The sequence below is a fragment of the Homarus americanus genome, unplaced genomic scaffold, assembly GCF_018991925.1.
Source record: "Homarus americanus isolate GMGI-L3 unplaced genomic scaffold, GMGI_Hamer_2.0 scaffold24922, whole genome shotgun sequence".
NCBI classification, from domain to species: domain Eukaryota; kingdom Metazoa; phylum Arthropoda; class Malacostraca; order Decapoda; family Nephropidae; genus Homarus; species Homarus americanus.
This window is the reverse complement of record NW_024722610.1, coordinates 4675612-4689562: the sequence shown is the minus strand read 5'-3', so window position 1 is coordinate 4689562 and position 13951 is coordinate 4675612. Positions and strand designations below refer to the sequence as shown.

Sequence of the window (13951 nt, the reverse complement as noted above, 5' to 3'; positions counted from 1 at the left end):
GCTACCTAACCACCAATAAACTCCCTTTAAAGGTTCTTCTCCTCGTGGATAATGCTCCTGGTCATGACCCTGACCTTGCCAGCAATTTGGAGTATCAATTTGACTTTGTGAAAGTGTTGTTTTTGCCTCCAAACACTACACAATCATACAGCCAATGGACCAGAATGTAATCAGCAACTTCAAGAAGTTGTACATGAAGAAAATGTTTAGGTGTCATCAGGCAACTTCCAATGATCCTGAACTAACACTGAAACAGTTCTGGAAGACACAATTCAACGTCCTGGAGGCTGTAAAATTGATTGTGTCATCATGGCAAGAAGTCTCCAGTAGATCCCTCAATTCTTCATGGAAAGCACTGTGGCCATCAGTAGTCCATGATTTTGAGGGATTTGAGGAAGAAACAGAGTTGGACAAGGAGATTGTGTCCATTGGTCAGTCATTGGGCCTTGAAGTGGAGGAGGAGGATGTGGAAGAGCTTGTGATGTCTCATGAGGAGGAACTTACTCCTGATGACTTGAAGCAACTGGATGAGATGTTACAGGTAGAGGCTGACAGTGGTGAGGAGGAAATTGAAAGTGATGACCATATGTCAGCTAAACAGTTGAAAGATGTGATTTACTACTGGGAGAAGTTCAGGGAACTGGCTTCAAAGCACCCAGAAGTGGAAAAAACTGAACTAACTTTGTGTCATGTTGAGGACTCAGTGGTCTCCTTCTTTAAACATACTTTTTTTTACTTTTATCCTCTTCGCCACTGATCGGCTTGTTAGCCGCTTGGGCGATCGGTCACGTCTCTTTTCCTTTATATTCTTCACCAAAAGGTCGGCTCGCTAGCCGCCCGGGCGATCGGTCACGTCTCTGTCACGCACTGTTGGCAAATACTGGGCATGCACCGGCTCCTGAATGTACCTGAACCCGCTCCAGTGTTGGTCAAGTCTTCTCTTGAAAGAGCTCACACTCGGTGCCGTCACAACACTCTCTGGTAGATTGTTCCAAGAGTTTACAACCCTCACTCCGAAAAAGTTTGCCCTCACGGTTTTCTGGACTTGCGGCTTCTTCAATCTTGAGCTGTGACCCCTTGTGGGGCGAGCGTCCGCCAGCTCCAAGTAAGGACACTCAACTGAGTAGTGCCCCCTGAGATGCTTATAAACCTCAACTAGGTCCCCCCTTGCCCGTCTGTAGTATAAGCTAGGCAAGTTCAGGCGCTCCAATCTCTCAGGGTAGCTGAGATGCCGAAGTGCAGGCACCAGTTTGGTGGCCCTCCTTTGAACATTTTCAACCAACTGACAGTCCCTAGCATATCTCGGGGACCAGATGGGGTGACAGTACTCCAGATGGGGAAGCACTTCACTCCTGAAGATCGTCACGAGGGACGGACCGTCTAGATATCTGAACGACCTTCTTATAAGACCCAATAATTTATTTGCCTGATTTACCTTCTTCTCACAATGGCCCGAGAACTTCAGCTCATTGTCAACATACACACCTAGGTCCTTCTCACACACAGTCTCAACTAGTACATTTTCTTCATCCCGTTGGGACATATGGTACGCCTCCTTACCGTTGGTACGCCCCAGGTGCATCTTCTTACACTTCGTGACATTGAATCTCAGCAGCCATTCCTTCGACCATTCCTGGAGCTCACAGAGGTCCTTCTGCAGCTCTTCACAGTCCGCTTGGTTCTTAATTTCCCGAAATAACTTGGCGTCATCGGCAAACATTTGTATGGAGGAGTGTACAACGTCAGGCATATCATTTATGAAACAAACAAACAACAGCGGGCCCAATACACTACCCTGCGGTACCCCACTTGTTACAGGTACAGATGACGATTTCGTGCCATTAATCACCACACATTGCTTGCGGTCATGTAGAAAGTCTTCTATCCACGCTAGGACATTTCCCCGAATTCCGTACCCTTCCAGTTTGATTTTCAGCCTTTCGTGGGGTACACTGTCGAAAGCCTTGGCAAAATCTAGGTAAATATTGTCGATATTACCACCCCGTTCTAGAATATGGGTCCAAATATCCAATACCTTGAGCAATTGTGTCAAGCAAGAGCGCCCCGGCATAAAACCGTGTTGGCAATCTTTTACAAGGTTGTTTCGTAGTAGATGTTCCATCGCTGCATCTCTGATAATACTCTCAAGTACTTTACATATTATGCTGGTCAGGCTCACCGGTCTATAGTTGTTCGTGGAGTGCCTATCGCCCTTCTTGAAGATAGGACTCACATAAGCCACTTTCCATTCACTGGGGACCATTTGTTCATCCAGGCATTTACAAAACAGAATCTTCAGGGGCTCTGCAAGCTCGTTGCACAGCTCCCTTAGCACTCTAGGATGCACCATGTCAGGTCCAGGACTCTTATGGACCTTTAGCCTGGACAGTTTATTTCTAATACCCTCTTCTGTGAACACAATGTGGGTCAGTGCTGTGTCGAACCGTCTGTCCTCAAACGCAGGAAGGTTAGTTGCATCCTCTCTTGTGAACACTGAGGAAAAGAAGCTGTTCAATGCCTCAGCTTTATCCTGGTCAGAATCTGCGTAACTACCATCTTCAAGCCTCAGGTCTGATACTCCTACTCGCGTTTTCAATTTCGACTTTGCATAGCGGTAAAACGCCTTTGGGTTTGACTTGACCTCGCGTGCAACCAGCCTTTGGAACTCCTTTTCAGCCCTCCTACACTCTATCTTTGCTTGGTTTCTGGCTCTTGCATACATCCTCCTGTCTTGCTCATCGTTTGACCCAACCCACGTCTTGAATTTCTGGGTTTTCTTCTTAATTTTGTCGACCGCCGCATGGTTCATGTGTAGGGATCCCCTCGTATTCCTAGAAGCACTGGGTTTGGTCTTGGGTATATATTTATCGATCAAATGGGTCATTTTACTAGTTATGATATTCAGCGTAGTGTCTGCGTTCTTGTACCTTAATAAGTCAGGCCAGTTGATACCCCTCATCTCTTCCCTCATCCCATTGTAATTTCCCTTGTAATATTTGCACCTTGGCCTGGCCTTATCTTGAACTAGGTAACAGTTAAATCTGAATGACAACACTGTATGGTGACTGGTGCCAACTGGGGCAAGGTGTTCCAGTTTGGCCACCATACCCTCCTCGTTTGTTATGATGAGGTCAAGTGGCTTGGGTGTTTGCTCCCCTCTGTAATGTGTCGGGTCTCTCACATGTTGGAACAGAAAATTATCTCTCAGAGTTTCTACAAAAAGAGTAGCAGGATTATTCAAGTCATTCGGGGTTGACTCGTTTCTCCAGTCGATGTCGCCATAGTTAAAGTCCCCCATGATAAGGAGGTGGCTGGGGTTGAGCATCGCCGCATTGTTTATTAAGGTTCTTAAGTTCCTTTGATTTAGTGGGCCACAGTTCGGGGATCTGTAGATACACCCGACGATAAGTAAGTCCCCTCCCTTTAATTTAATTTTACACCACTTGGACTCTTCAAAAACATCCTCTCCCTGTACCCTCGCCTGGCTGGCTCTAAGGTCTTGCCTAGCGTAGATAACCACACCCCTCCTGCAGGATTCTTGAGTTAGGTTCGTAAATGAGTCATATCCAGCAATACTGAACTCACATTCCTCTGGGTCGATTCTCCTGTTCTTGTACAACAGTTCTACAACTCCTACAATATCTGGTTGGTGTACTCTTAGTAGTGTTTCAAACTCCTCCCTCTTATCAAGGAACGTGTCAGTATTAGTGTACATGACATTCAAGCCAGAATTTGTTCTCGGTAACGTCTCTGCTCTTAGTAATAAACCCGCTCCACCCACATTCTCAGAAGCTGCAGCATTTGCTAAGTACACTGTATTTTGCAGGGTGTGGTTAAAAATGTCATTGTTTACACGGCGCTCGTTCCCTCCTGTCCGGTAGGCTGAGCTGGTGCCGCCTCCCGGGTGGGGGGTTGAGTGGGTGGAGGGTGCACTGCTGCCCCCTGGCCCTGTGTCGGCACACTTGTTTCCACTACCCTCCCCCTGAGTATAACCCATGTGCACCTGTCCCCGTTCCTCCTCGACTCCTCCCTCTTCTGCTTCAAGTCCAGCAGGAGTTTCTTGTGCTGTTCCCTCTGCATTACCGTGCGGTCTGGGTGAATAAATACATCCCGAAATGCCTCGCTCCTTGCTAAGTTTTTTGCCTGCCGGATAACTTGCCATTTCTCCTCCTCACTCCCAAGTGTGATCCTGAGGGGGCGAGGCTTAGCCCCCTGCTTTTGTCCCAGTCTCCTCACATCCTGAGGGGTTGCTGGAATCTTCAGAACCTCTGTGCAAATATTTTGAAACAGCACCTTGTCGTGTGTTTCCTTACTCACAGTTCCCTCTGCCTGGCTCTCTGGGACTCCAAAAACTATTACATTGTTCCTGCGCTGGAGCCATTCCTGGTGTTCCTCCTCTCCCCTAACAGTCGGTGCGTTAATTTTCATTTCTTCGACACACTTTTTCAGAGTCCCAATCTGCTGTAGAACCTGTACTGATTCTGCATTACTCTCCGCCCCCCCACGTGGCCCTCCTAATACGTCAGCATAACTCCTCTTAGCAACCACCTCCATTCTATTAGCTACTTCCTCAGTCTTAGCAAGGATCTCTTTCTCAACTTGCTCCAGTTTGTCAACCAGCAGGGCTCCTGCTTCATCTATTTTCGTCCCTAGAGAACTCGTTCCCTTATGGATTGCAATCGCTTCATTCACCTTGACTATGCAGCCAGGGCAATACCAGCAACAGCCATCAAGCTTTACGGCAGTTAGTAACTTCCTAAACGTTGCATTAGTTAGGCCTGCATCCTCCATATCCGACGTCTCCCTGCAGTAATCACATATCAAACTCATGGTTGTTGTTGTTGTGGGGGGGGGGGTGCAGACTGTGTATAAATCTACACCTATTTCAAAGAAAATAAAGAGAGAAAAAGTACTTAGCTACTCTCTGTTGCCTATAGAGTTGTCGTCTGCAACTGCGTACACTGTATCTCCCTGTCAATGGTGTAATGTAGGCACAGTTTCAGTCCTTGAGAAAGCACACAATCAACATAAAATTTAAAGTCTCTGTGGCACCTATGACACGACTTGGTTTCAGCTGGCAAGGTGCCTTTCCAGCTTGCTTGCTAGTGAGCGCTCACTTTAAGTTATTTACAACTTCCGCGGTCACTGATGACACTATGAACTATCACTGTGTACACTGTATCTCCCTGTGAGTGGTGTATTATAAACACAGATTCAGTCCTTGAGAAAGCACACAAACAAAATAAAATTTAAAGTCTCTGTGGCACCTATGACACGTATAGGCTGGCAGTTGTCCTTACCAGCTCGATTGCCAATATGTATTCACTTTAAGTTATTTTAGTCTCTTCTGCATTCACTGATGACAACTATGAACTGATTTAACTGAAGGCACAGTACTACACTCCCTGGTTGGCCTTTATCACAGCCGTGACCACAACACCCTAAAAACTAAAATAAAATAAAAGCTTTGTCATGTGGCAGTGATTGTGTGGTTATAGGCCTGTGACCCTGGCTGTACCTCCAACTCGGTGGAAATTGAGTTTTCAAAAATACAATCGTGTCTAGCATGAAAAGTCCGACATCGATTTACACTTTCACCTCACTAAGACGATCTTGACGAACTTATGTAATCACTGTCCAATTTCTGCCGCTCTACATCGAAGGCCCGAATGCCGAACACGCTTTTGTTACAGAGACGCAACACGACCCGCCCGCTCGCCCGAGGAGGACAGGTGCCCCACAGACCACAATTGACACTTTCTTCAGTAAAAGGCAGAGGGAACAAGATGCTATCCCTCAGCCTTCCACTTCAAGGAGAGAGGATGTTCATGGTGGAGAATCTGTCAGTCCAGAGGTTCCTGACATTTTCATGGAAGGTGACTCACCTTCCAAGAAGCAGTAAAATGCTTCTCCTCCACCTCCACTTCCTTCTCTTCTCCTCCTCCACCTCCCACTTCAAATGCACATCATCATCATCATCGTCCAGGAGCCTTCTACATACACACCTCAAAGTAAGTGAACTTTTCTACCATTTTTGTTGAATTTAGGAAATTTTCGGTGAGCTGGAACCAATTACACAAAAACCCATTGAAACAATGGTTTCGGTTAACGAACGACTGTAATAGCTTTGTATAAAAACAGTAGGACAACAGTAAATGGGAAATAAAGTGAAACATTTAAATAAATGTGGGTGTTAGACAGGGATGTGTTATGTCCCCGTGGTTGTTCAGTATATACATGGGTGTGAACTATTATACACTGGTGAAAGTAGTGAAAATAAGCTTTCTTACAGAGCTGTAAACATTTCAAATCCTGATTATAAGGGAGCCAAGTTGCCACTGTTCAGTATAACTGATTACTGCTTCTGTTTATGGTTGGGCCCCGTGTCTCTGATTATAATGTGTTCAGACCATGCATTATATGGGTCCAGGGGAGCCAGGTTGCCACTGCCCATCTCTCCAAATGTATTTAAATCCATTCTGTAAAACTCTGAACTGTAAAAGTAAATAGTTTTTCATGCATTAAGATGAACTTTAACTTAGTTTTTTACCTTTAAACCTGTAGGATGAGTCTGGATGACTGATCGAAGTTTTTTTTTTTAAACGGATAATTTTTTTTTACATTAAGTGGGGTATCCTATAGTATTAGATTTTTTGTATTTGACCTCCACTACTAGGAGGTTAAGTAGGTTTCTTTGGTTAGGTTGGTGCAGTCTTTTAATGATGCTTCAGCCAATTGTGTTTCTATTCAACTAAGGTTAGGTTAGGTTTGGTTTTATTTAGAAATAACCCCATTTTAAAACATTTGCCCAAACTACGACTGTCCACTGCAAAACACAGTGAAATTGTAGCATTTTAAAGTCCATTTTCTATGAAAAATCGGCGACGAGTATGTCGTCAATGATTACTACCGTTATTAAGAACATGTAATGGTCTACTGCTAAATTGGTACTGTTTTCTCTAAGACAATTAATAGCTACTAACAACTTGTGATGTATTCCCCCGTTAGTCGACACACAGGACTTTTAAGTTATAGTAAATCACATTTATTGTATATGTATATTAAGTAAGTACATACCTGGTTGATTATAATAATCCTTCGAGTATCTTCTCGTTCACGTGACCATCACCTCACTGGGTGTTCTTTCCTTGCTGCCTTCACATCTGGGGGACTGGGTATCATTAGCTTAGTTTCAACAGTCGATTTGTATGACAGAGTACGTTTTTTTCCGCACATCTTAATAACTGATGATATTGGCAAGAAATTTCCATTTTTAATTGTCGCCTCCTGCTTGGGTAGGCAGCGGTCACAACAAACATGGCAAGACTGACGTCACTGACCGAGAAATTAGAATATGAATGAAATTCATTATGGACATTACCAAGATAAGAACCTATAGTTTTTCTTGAGATAGTACATAAACAGTATTTTTAAATTTTAATGATATACTGTACTGGTCACATTACCATAAAGATGTGGGGAATCTCTGATAAAGGGGATACAGTATGCTGCAAATGTTGTTGGCTTGACATTTCCAGTTATCAGGGAACAGGATATAAAACATGGTGAAATTCAAATAATTTTAAAAAGACAACTATACAGTAAATGGACATGATCTAATTTCTCCTAGGCCTTTTTCTTATTTATTGTGAACTGCTTTTTTCATGTCTAATTAATATACCAATCAGTCAATCAGATCCCATCATTTGCTTTATAGTGTAGTGGCTACTCGTTGTTGTGAGTCACATTAACTGGTGACAAATATTAAGTTTCACGGTTATCTATTGTACCTGTTGTTAACACACTTAGTAAGAATTAATGTAAAGCAGTGGGAAAGCAAAGTGCAGAATATTATACAGAGTATTTACATTTTCTTCTCAATTATATTATTCTTCACACAAATTTAACTTTCAACATTTCAACAGATGGGGTCGCAAGAAAGCTGTGCAGATTGGGGCCTTAGGTAACATCTTGGCAGTGTTGGGCATGGTATTTGTGCCCTCCTATCCTTTCATACTACTGATGAGACTATTAAATGGCTGTAGCTGTATAGGTGTACTTATACCTACGTGGAGCTTGAGTAAGTCTTTCATATTACGGAGAGAAATGCTACAGTTATTCTACAGATACAATATGGTACAGTACAGTACTGTACAAATTTCAATTATATAATCCAAGAAAAGTGTATTTGCAGATTATAATTCATTTGATTTCAGCTGGGGATATATATTGACACGATACATATTTCACTTGGAATGTTGTACAGTTATCCATGGGCATAGAGTACAGTATGGGTCGGAGAGAAGGTGGCAAACACCTCTCCATTCTCCATTATTTTCTTTTTGTGGGGGGAGGTGGGGGGGAGAGGAAGGGATAACATACTACGCAGCTAATACTGTTAGGTACGCTAGTGTTTATTTGTTATATGATTGAAAATACCTGAAAAAACTAATTTGGGATTTTTATCCTTGTAAATTTATGGCTGTCTAAGCAAGTTGAAGTACTTTATTGAAATGTTCATTAATAAGTGAATTTAAATTTTTTTGTCATACTGTATTGTACTGTAATGAACGAACATTTTCAGTATTTATCTCCAATTATATTACACTTATTATAGTATGTTAACATATGTTTTATAACTACTGTACATGTATACCGTGCCCTTAAAAAAGTAATAAATACTGTAATAATGCATTAATAACTTTGTTTACTGTACTGTACTTGATGCCACATGAGACCGTAGATCAGCAACATCACATAAATCATAGATGCCACTGTTATATATATGTAATATAGTTAACACTTAACAATTATTACACTTGGTCTCTATCTCTTACAGTTCTCGAGTCAACACCATCCAATATTCGCAGTCTGGTCGGGATGCTTGGAGGGTTACCGTACTCTGTGTGTGTTATAGCATTTGCAGGCGTGAGCTACTACATTAGGACTTGGCAATACCTCTTGTTAGTCTGTTCATCCCCAGTGACTTTACTGTTGCCATTATCTTTGTAAGTACAGTATATTCAATGAATTTACTTATTAAATGTAATATTTCTGGTAGTCTTCATATAGCTGTCTGATGCACTGCAACTGTAAATGAAGTCTTGTCCTAGTAACTTGTAAAGTGTGATACAGTAGTGCATAATATAATCTTATAGCTACATGACAGGTTTATATATTTGTATTTAAGAACCTAAACTATAAATTATTCTTAACCCCTTCACTATGGGGATGCCACTTTTAATAATTTATTTGGCCAATGCCAGACAATTTTATTCAGCTCAGAGGGGACCCTGTACACAAGTTGTTAACATATAGAAGTTTCAAATTTTTTTTAGGAATATTGGATAATCACTGTCTAGAAGTGACCTATGATGCCTTGTCAACAGCATTGTGAATGAATCGCCCCGCTGGTTGGTGCAGAATGGGAGGGCAAAGGAGGCAACAAAAATTCTAGAGAGAGCTGTGAAGCAGAACAAAGTAAAACTTTCAGATAATTTAGAGACCATCATCAATAAAATAATAGAGGTAAGTTTGACCTGTCTTTTGAATCATTCACCAATCACCCTATTCCTGGTCAATATACAGTACTGTATTGTACTGTATTGTATAAATCATTGCAATTTCAGTACCAAGTGCTCTGGCAAAAAATTTATGCAATATCTAAGTTCATAAATTTAGTGCTACACTAGTACAGTGGCCCCTCGGTTAACGAACTCAATCCGTTCCAGAAGGTCGTTCGTTAACCGAAACGTTCGTTAACCGAAACCATTGTTTCAATGGGTTTTTGGGTAATTGGTTCCAGCTCACCGAAAATTTCCTAACTTCAACAAAAATGGCGGAAAAATTTACTTACTTTGAGGTGTGTATGTAGAAGGCTCCTGGATGATGGTGATGATGTGCATTTGAAGTGGGAGGTGCAGGAGGAGAAGGGAGAAGAGAAGGAAGTGGAGGTGGAGGAAAGCATTTTACTGCTTCTTGGAAGGTGAGTCACCTTCCATGAAAATGTCAGGAACCTCTGGACTGACAGATTCTCCACCATGAACATCCTCTCTCCTTCTTGAAGTGGAAGGCTGAGGGCTAGCATCTTGTTCCCTCTGCCTTTTACTGAAGAAAGTGTCAATTGTGGTCTGTGGGGCATCTGTCCTCCTCACCATTAACTTATGTTTAAAGAAGGAGACCACTGAGTCCTCAACATGACACAAAGCTAGTTCAGTTTTTTCCACTTCTGGGTGCTTTGAAGCCAGTTCCCTGAACTTCTCCCAGTGGTAAATCACATCTTTCAACTGTGTAGCTGACATATGGTCATCACTTTCAATTTCCTCCTCACCACTGTCAGCCTCTACCCGTAACATCTCATCCAGTTCCTTCAAGTCATTAGGAGTAAGTTCCTCCTCATGAGACATCACAAGCTCTTCCACATCCTTCTCCTCCACTTCAAGACCCAATGACTGACCAATGGACACAATCTCCTGGTCCAACTCTGTGTCATCCTCAAATCCCTCAAAATCATGGACTACTGATGGCCACAGTGCTTTCCATGAAGAATTGAGGGTTCTATTGGAGACTTCTTGCCATGATGACACAATCAATTTTACAGCCTCCAGGACGTTGAATTGTGTCTTCCAGAACTGTTTCAGTGTTAGTTCAGGATCAATGGAAGTTGCCTGATGACACCTCCTAAACATTTTCTTCATGTACAACTTCTTGAAGTTGCTGATCACATTCTGGTCCATTGGCTGTATGAGTGATGTAGTGTTTGGAGGCAAAAACAACACTTTCACAAAGTCAAATTTATACTCCAAATTTCTGGCAAGGTCAGGGTCATGACCAGGAGCATTATCCATGAGGAGAAGAGCCTTTACAGGAAGTTTATTGGTGGTTAGGTAGCTCTTGACAGAGGGGCAAAACACATCAATAGCCCATTCATTAAAGAACTGTCTTGTCACCCATGCCTTACGGTTGGACTTCCAATAAACTCCAAGCATTGTTCTTACCACTTTCTGTTGCTTGAACACCCTGGGGTTTTCAGAGTGGTAGACAAGCATAGGCTTCAGTCGGAAATCCCCTGAAGCATTGGCACCAAGCAATAGAGTGAGACGGTCTTTCATGGGTTTATGCCCAGGTAAAGAGGCTTCATCCTTGGTGATGAATGTTCTTTTGGGCATCTTTTTCCAGAACAGCCCAGTTTCGTCAACATTGAAAACTTGCTGTGGAAGATAATTTTCTTCTTCCATCAGTTTTTTAAATTCAATTAAAAACTTTGCTGCCCCTTCTTTATCAGCACTAGCAGCTTCACCATGCCTAACAACACTTAAAATGTCACTTCTTTTCTTAAATTTTTCGAACCAGCCTTTGCTAGCCCGAAAATCTTCAAATTCTGTTCCTGAAGAACTAGGTTGATCTGTCTTTAAATGTTCATAAATCTCCCTGGCTCTTTCACAAATGAAATCACCAGAAACTGAATCACCTTTCATCTGTTTTTCCCTAATCCAGATGATAAGTAACCTCTCAGTTTCTACGATTAGGGATCTACTTTTAAACACTCTTGTAGATTTGTCTCTCACGTTCACTTCCTTAAATTTGTCTTTTTGTGCAAGAATTGTCGACACAGTTGATGCCGACATGCCATATTCTTTGCATAGCGCATTTGATTTAATACCTTGTTCGTGTTTTTTTATTATTTCCTGCTTCATTTGGATTGAAATCACTTTTCTTGATCTCTTAGGCCCCATGCTGGATTCAAACAATGGCAACACGTATTTTTCAAAGTTAAACTAGCTGTAAATAAAGAATATTTTCTTTAAAATAACACTGCACTGCACTATATATTGTCAATATGTAAAATAATTTTCAAAATGACCAATAATTTGCTTGGAAACACAGAAAAAAAGCGTTTAGTTGAAGAGAGTCTCAAGCAAGATGTTACCTCCAGTGAAAACAGAGAGAGACTGACGCCTGTTTGCTGTGTTAAGAGGCTGGATGCCGCGCATTAAACTAGTCACTTTACCTTCAATTATGTTCAATAATTGTTAAAATGACTAAAAAAGTTAATATTAAACTTTTAAAATAATTGAATAGTATAAACTTCTTGATATTTACAAAAATAGTAAGGAATTTAAGCCCTAGAACCGATTAATGTATTGGCGGACTGATACTAAAGCTGGTTGCCCGGTCAGTGCAAGCGAAAACATGTTGAGGTCGGTTCGTAAGAAGTTCGTTAAGCGAAATTTTTTTCGTTAAACGAATTGAAGATCCTTATGGAAGGCAGTTCGTTAATCGAAATTACGTTAACCGAGGTGTTCGTTAAACGAGGGGTCACTGTATCTAAAAAGCAATGCAGTGTACAAGCAAAAATAAAAGGTGATTCAGAAGCCTTCACTAATACAAACACAGGCAACTATTTCCTAGTTTTAGGCCAATTTTTTTTTTTATTTATAACTAAAATACTTTCACAGCACCATTACCCTAACTATACCCCCCCCCCCCATTCTCCACAGGAAATAACATAGTACAGTGACCCCTCGTTTAACCAACACCTCGGCTAACGAAATTTCGGTTAACGAACTGCCTTCCATAAGGATCTTCAATTCGGTTAACGAACAAAAATTCAGTTAACGAATTTCTTACGAACCGACCTCAACATGTTTTTGCCTGCACTGGCCGGGCAACCAGCTTTAGTATCAGTCCACCAATACATTAATCGGTTCTAGGGCTTAAATTCCTTACTATTTTAGTAAATATCAAGAAGTTTATACTACATGTATTCAATAATTTTAAAAGTTTAATATTCAATTTTTTAGTCATTTTAACAATTATTGAACATAATTGAAGGTAAAGTGACTAGTTTAATGCGCGGCATCCAGCCTCTTAACACAGCAAACAGGCGTTAGTCTCTCTCTGTTTTCACTGGAGGTAACATCTTGCTTGAGACTCTCTTCAACTAAACGCTTTTTTCTGTGTTTCCAAAATTATTGGTCATTTTGAAATATTTTACATATTGACAATATATAATGCAGTGCAGTGTTGATTTAAAGAAAATAATCTTGAATTACACCAAGAGAGCTAAAATTTTATGGGTGAAATGGCACCATGGGGTGACTTCTCTTCCACCCCAATGCCTTCTCTTCTTCCTTCTCCTCTACCCCCATTCTAAATCCCATCATCATCATCATCATCATCATCATCATCCAGGAGCCTTCTACATACACACCTCAAAGTAAGTGAACTTTTCTACCATTTTTGTTGAATTTAGGAAATTTTCGGTGAGCTGGAACCAATTACCCAAAAACCCATTGAAACAATGGTTTCGGTTAACGAACTTTTCGGTTAACGAACAACCTTCTGGAACGGATTGAGTTCGTTAACCGAGGGGTCACTGTACTGTACATTCTTTCCTTCCACCACATCAAAGCTTACCCAGACATAAATCAATATACTGTACCACATGTTTTTCAGGCAGGTACTAAACCAAGCCAACAGAATGAAAATCAGGATGATCAGAAGTCTGCTTTATCCGAGGTAAGGGCTGGCTTAAATCAGCTATGGCTGTACATCCGCAGCCCGGGTATGCGTGCCATCTTACTTGCCACATCTCTCCTGTGGTTCATTCACTGCGGTTTCTACTTGGGTATTACCATTAATGCTAACAATTTTACCAGGTAATGTTTATTTTAATTTTATATTAGTAGTTGAGTGATTAGTGATAACCATAATATCAATCAATCAAAGTGCCATGGTTCTCTCTAAACGTTTTCAGGCTGTCTTTACTAATACTCCCAGATATTGCATCTTTCTCAAAGCCACAACTTTTAATTTCATTCATTCATCCCAGTTTCTGCCTTCTCCTATTCTTAATTTTGTCCAATAGTACTTCTACATTTACCTCAATTACCCTTGATCAAAGTACTATACACTTACCTTATTTTCTTTAATCTATAACTCTCAAGTT

At 41.3% G+C, this 13951-nt stretch overlaps 1 protein-coding gene across 2 annotated transcripts in view; it reads left to right on the top strand.

Moving 5' to 3' along the window:
* Positions 1 to 13951, top strand: part of LOC121862916 (solute carrier family 22 member 6-A-like) — a 94163-nt gene that overhangs the window by 75588 nt on the left and 4624 nt on the right. The window contains exons 6-9 of one of the 2 annotated variants that reach the window (XM_042361331.1): positions 7926 to 8080; positions 8840 to 9008; positions 9390 to 9528; positions 13459 to 13521. In XM_042361331.1, coding sequence (XP_042217265.1) covers positions 7926 to 8080; positions 8840 to 9008; positions 9390 to 9528; positions 13459 to 13521 — 526 coding nt within the window. Of the gene's footprint in view, positions 1 to 7925; positions 8081 to 8839; positions 9009 to 9389; positions 9529 to 13458; positions 13662 to 13951 lie in introns of both variants that reach the window. The other variant, XM_042361329.1, reaches the window with a different exon arrangement.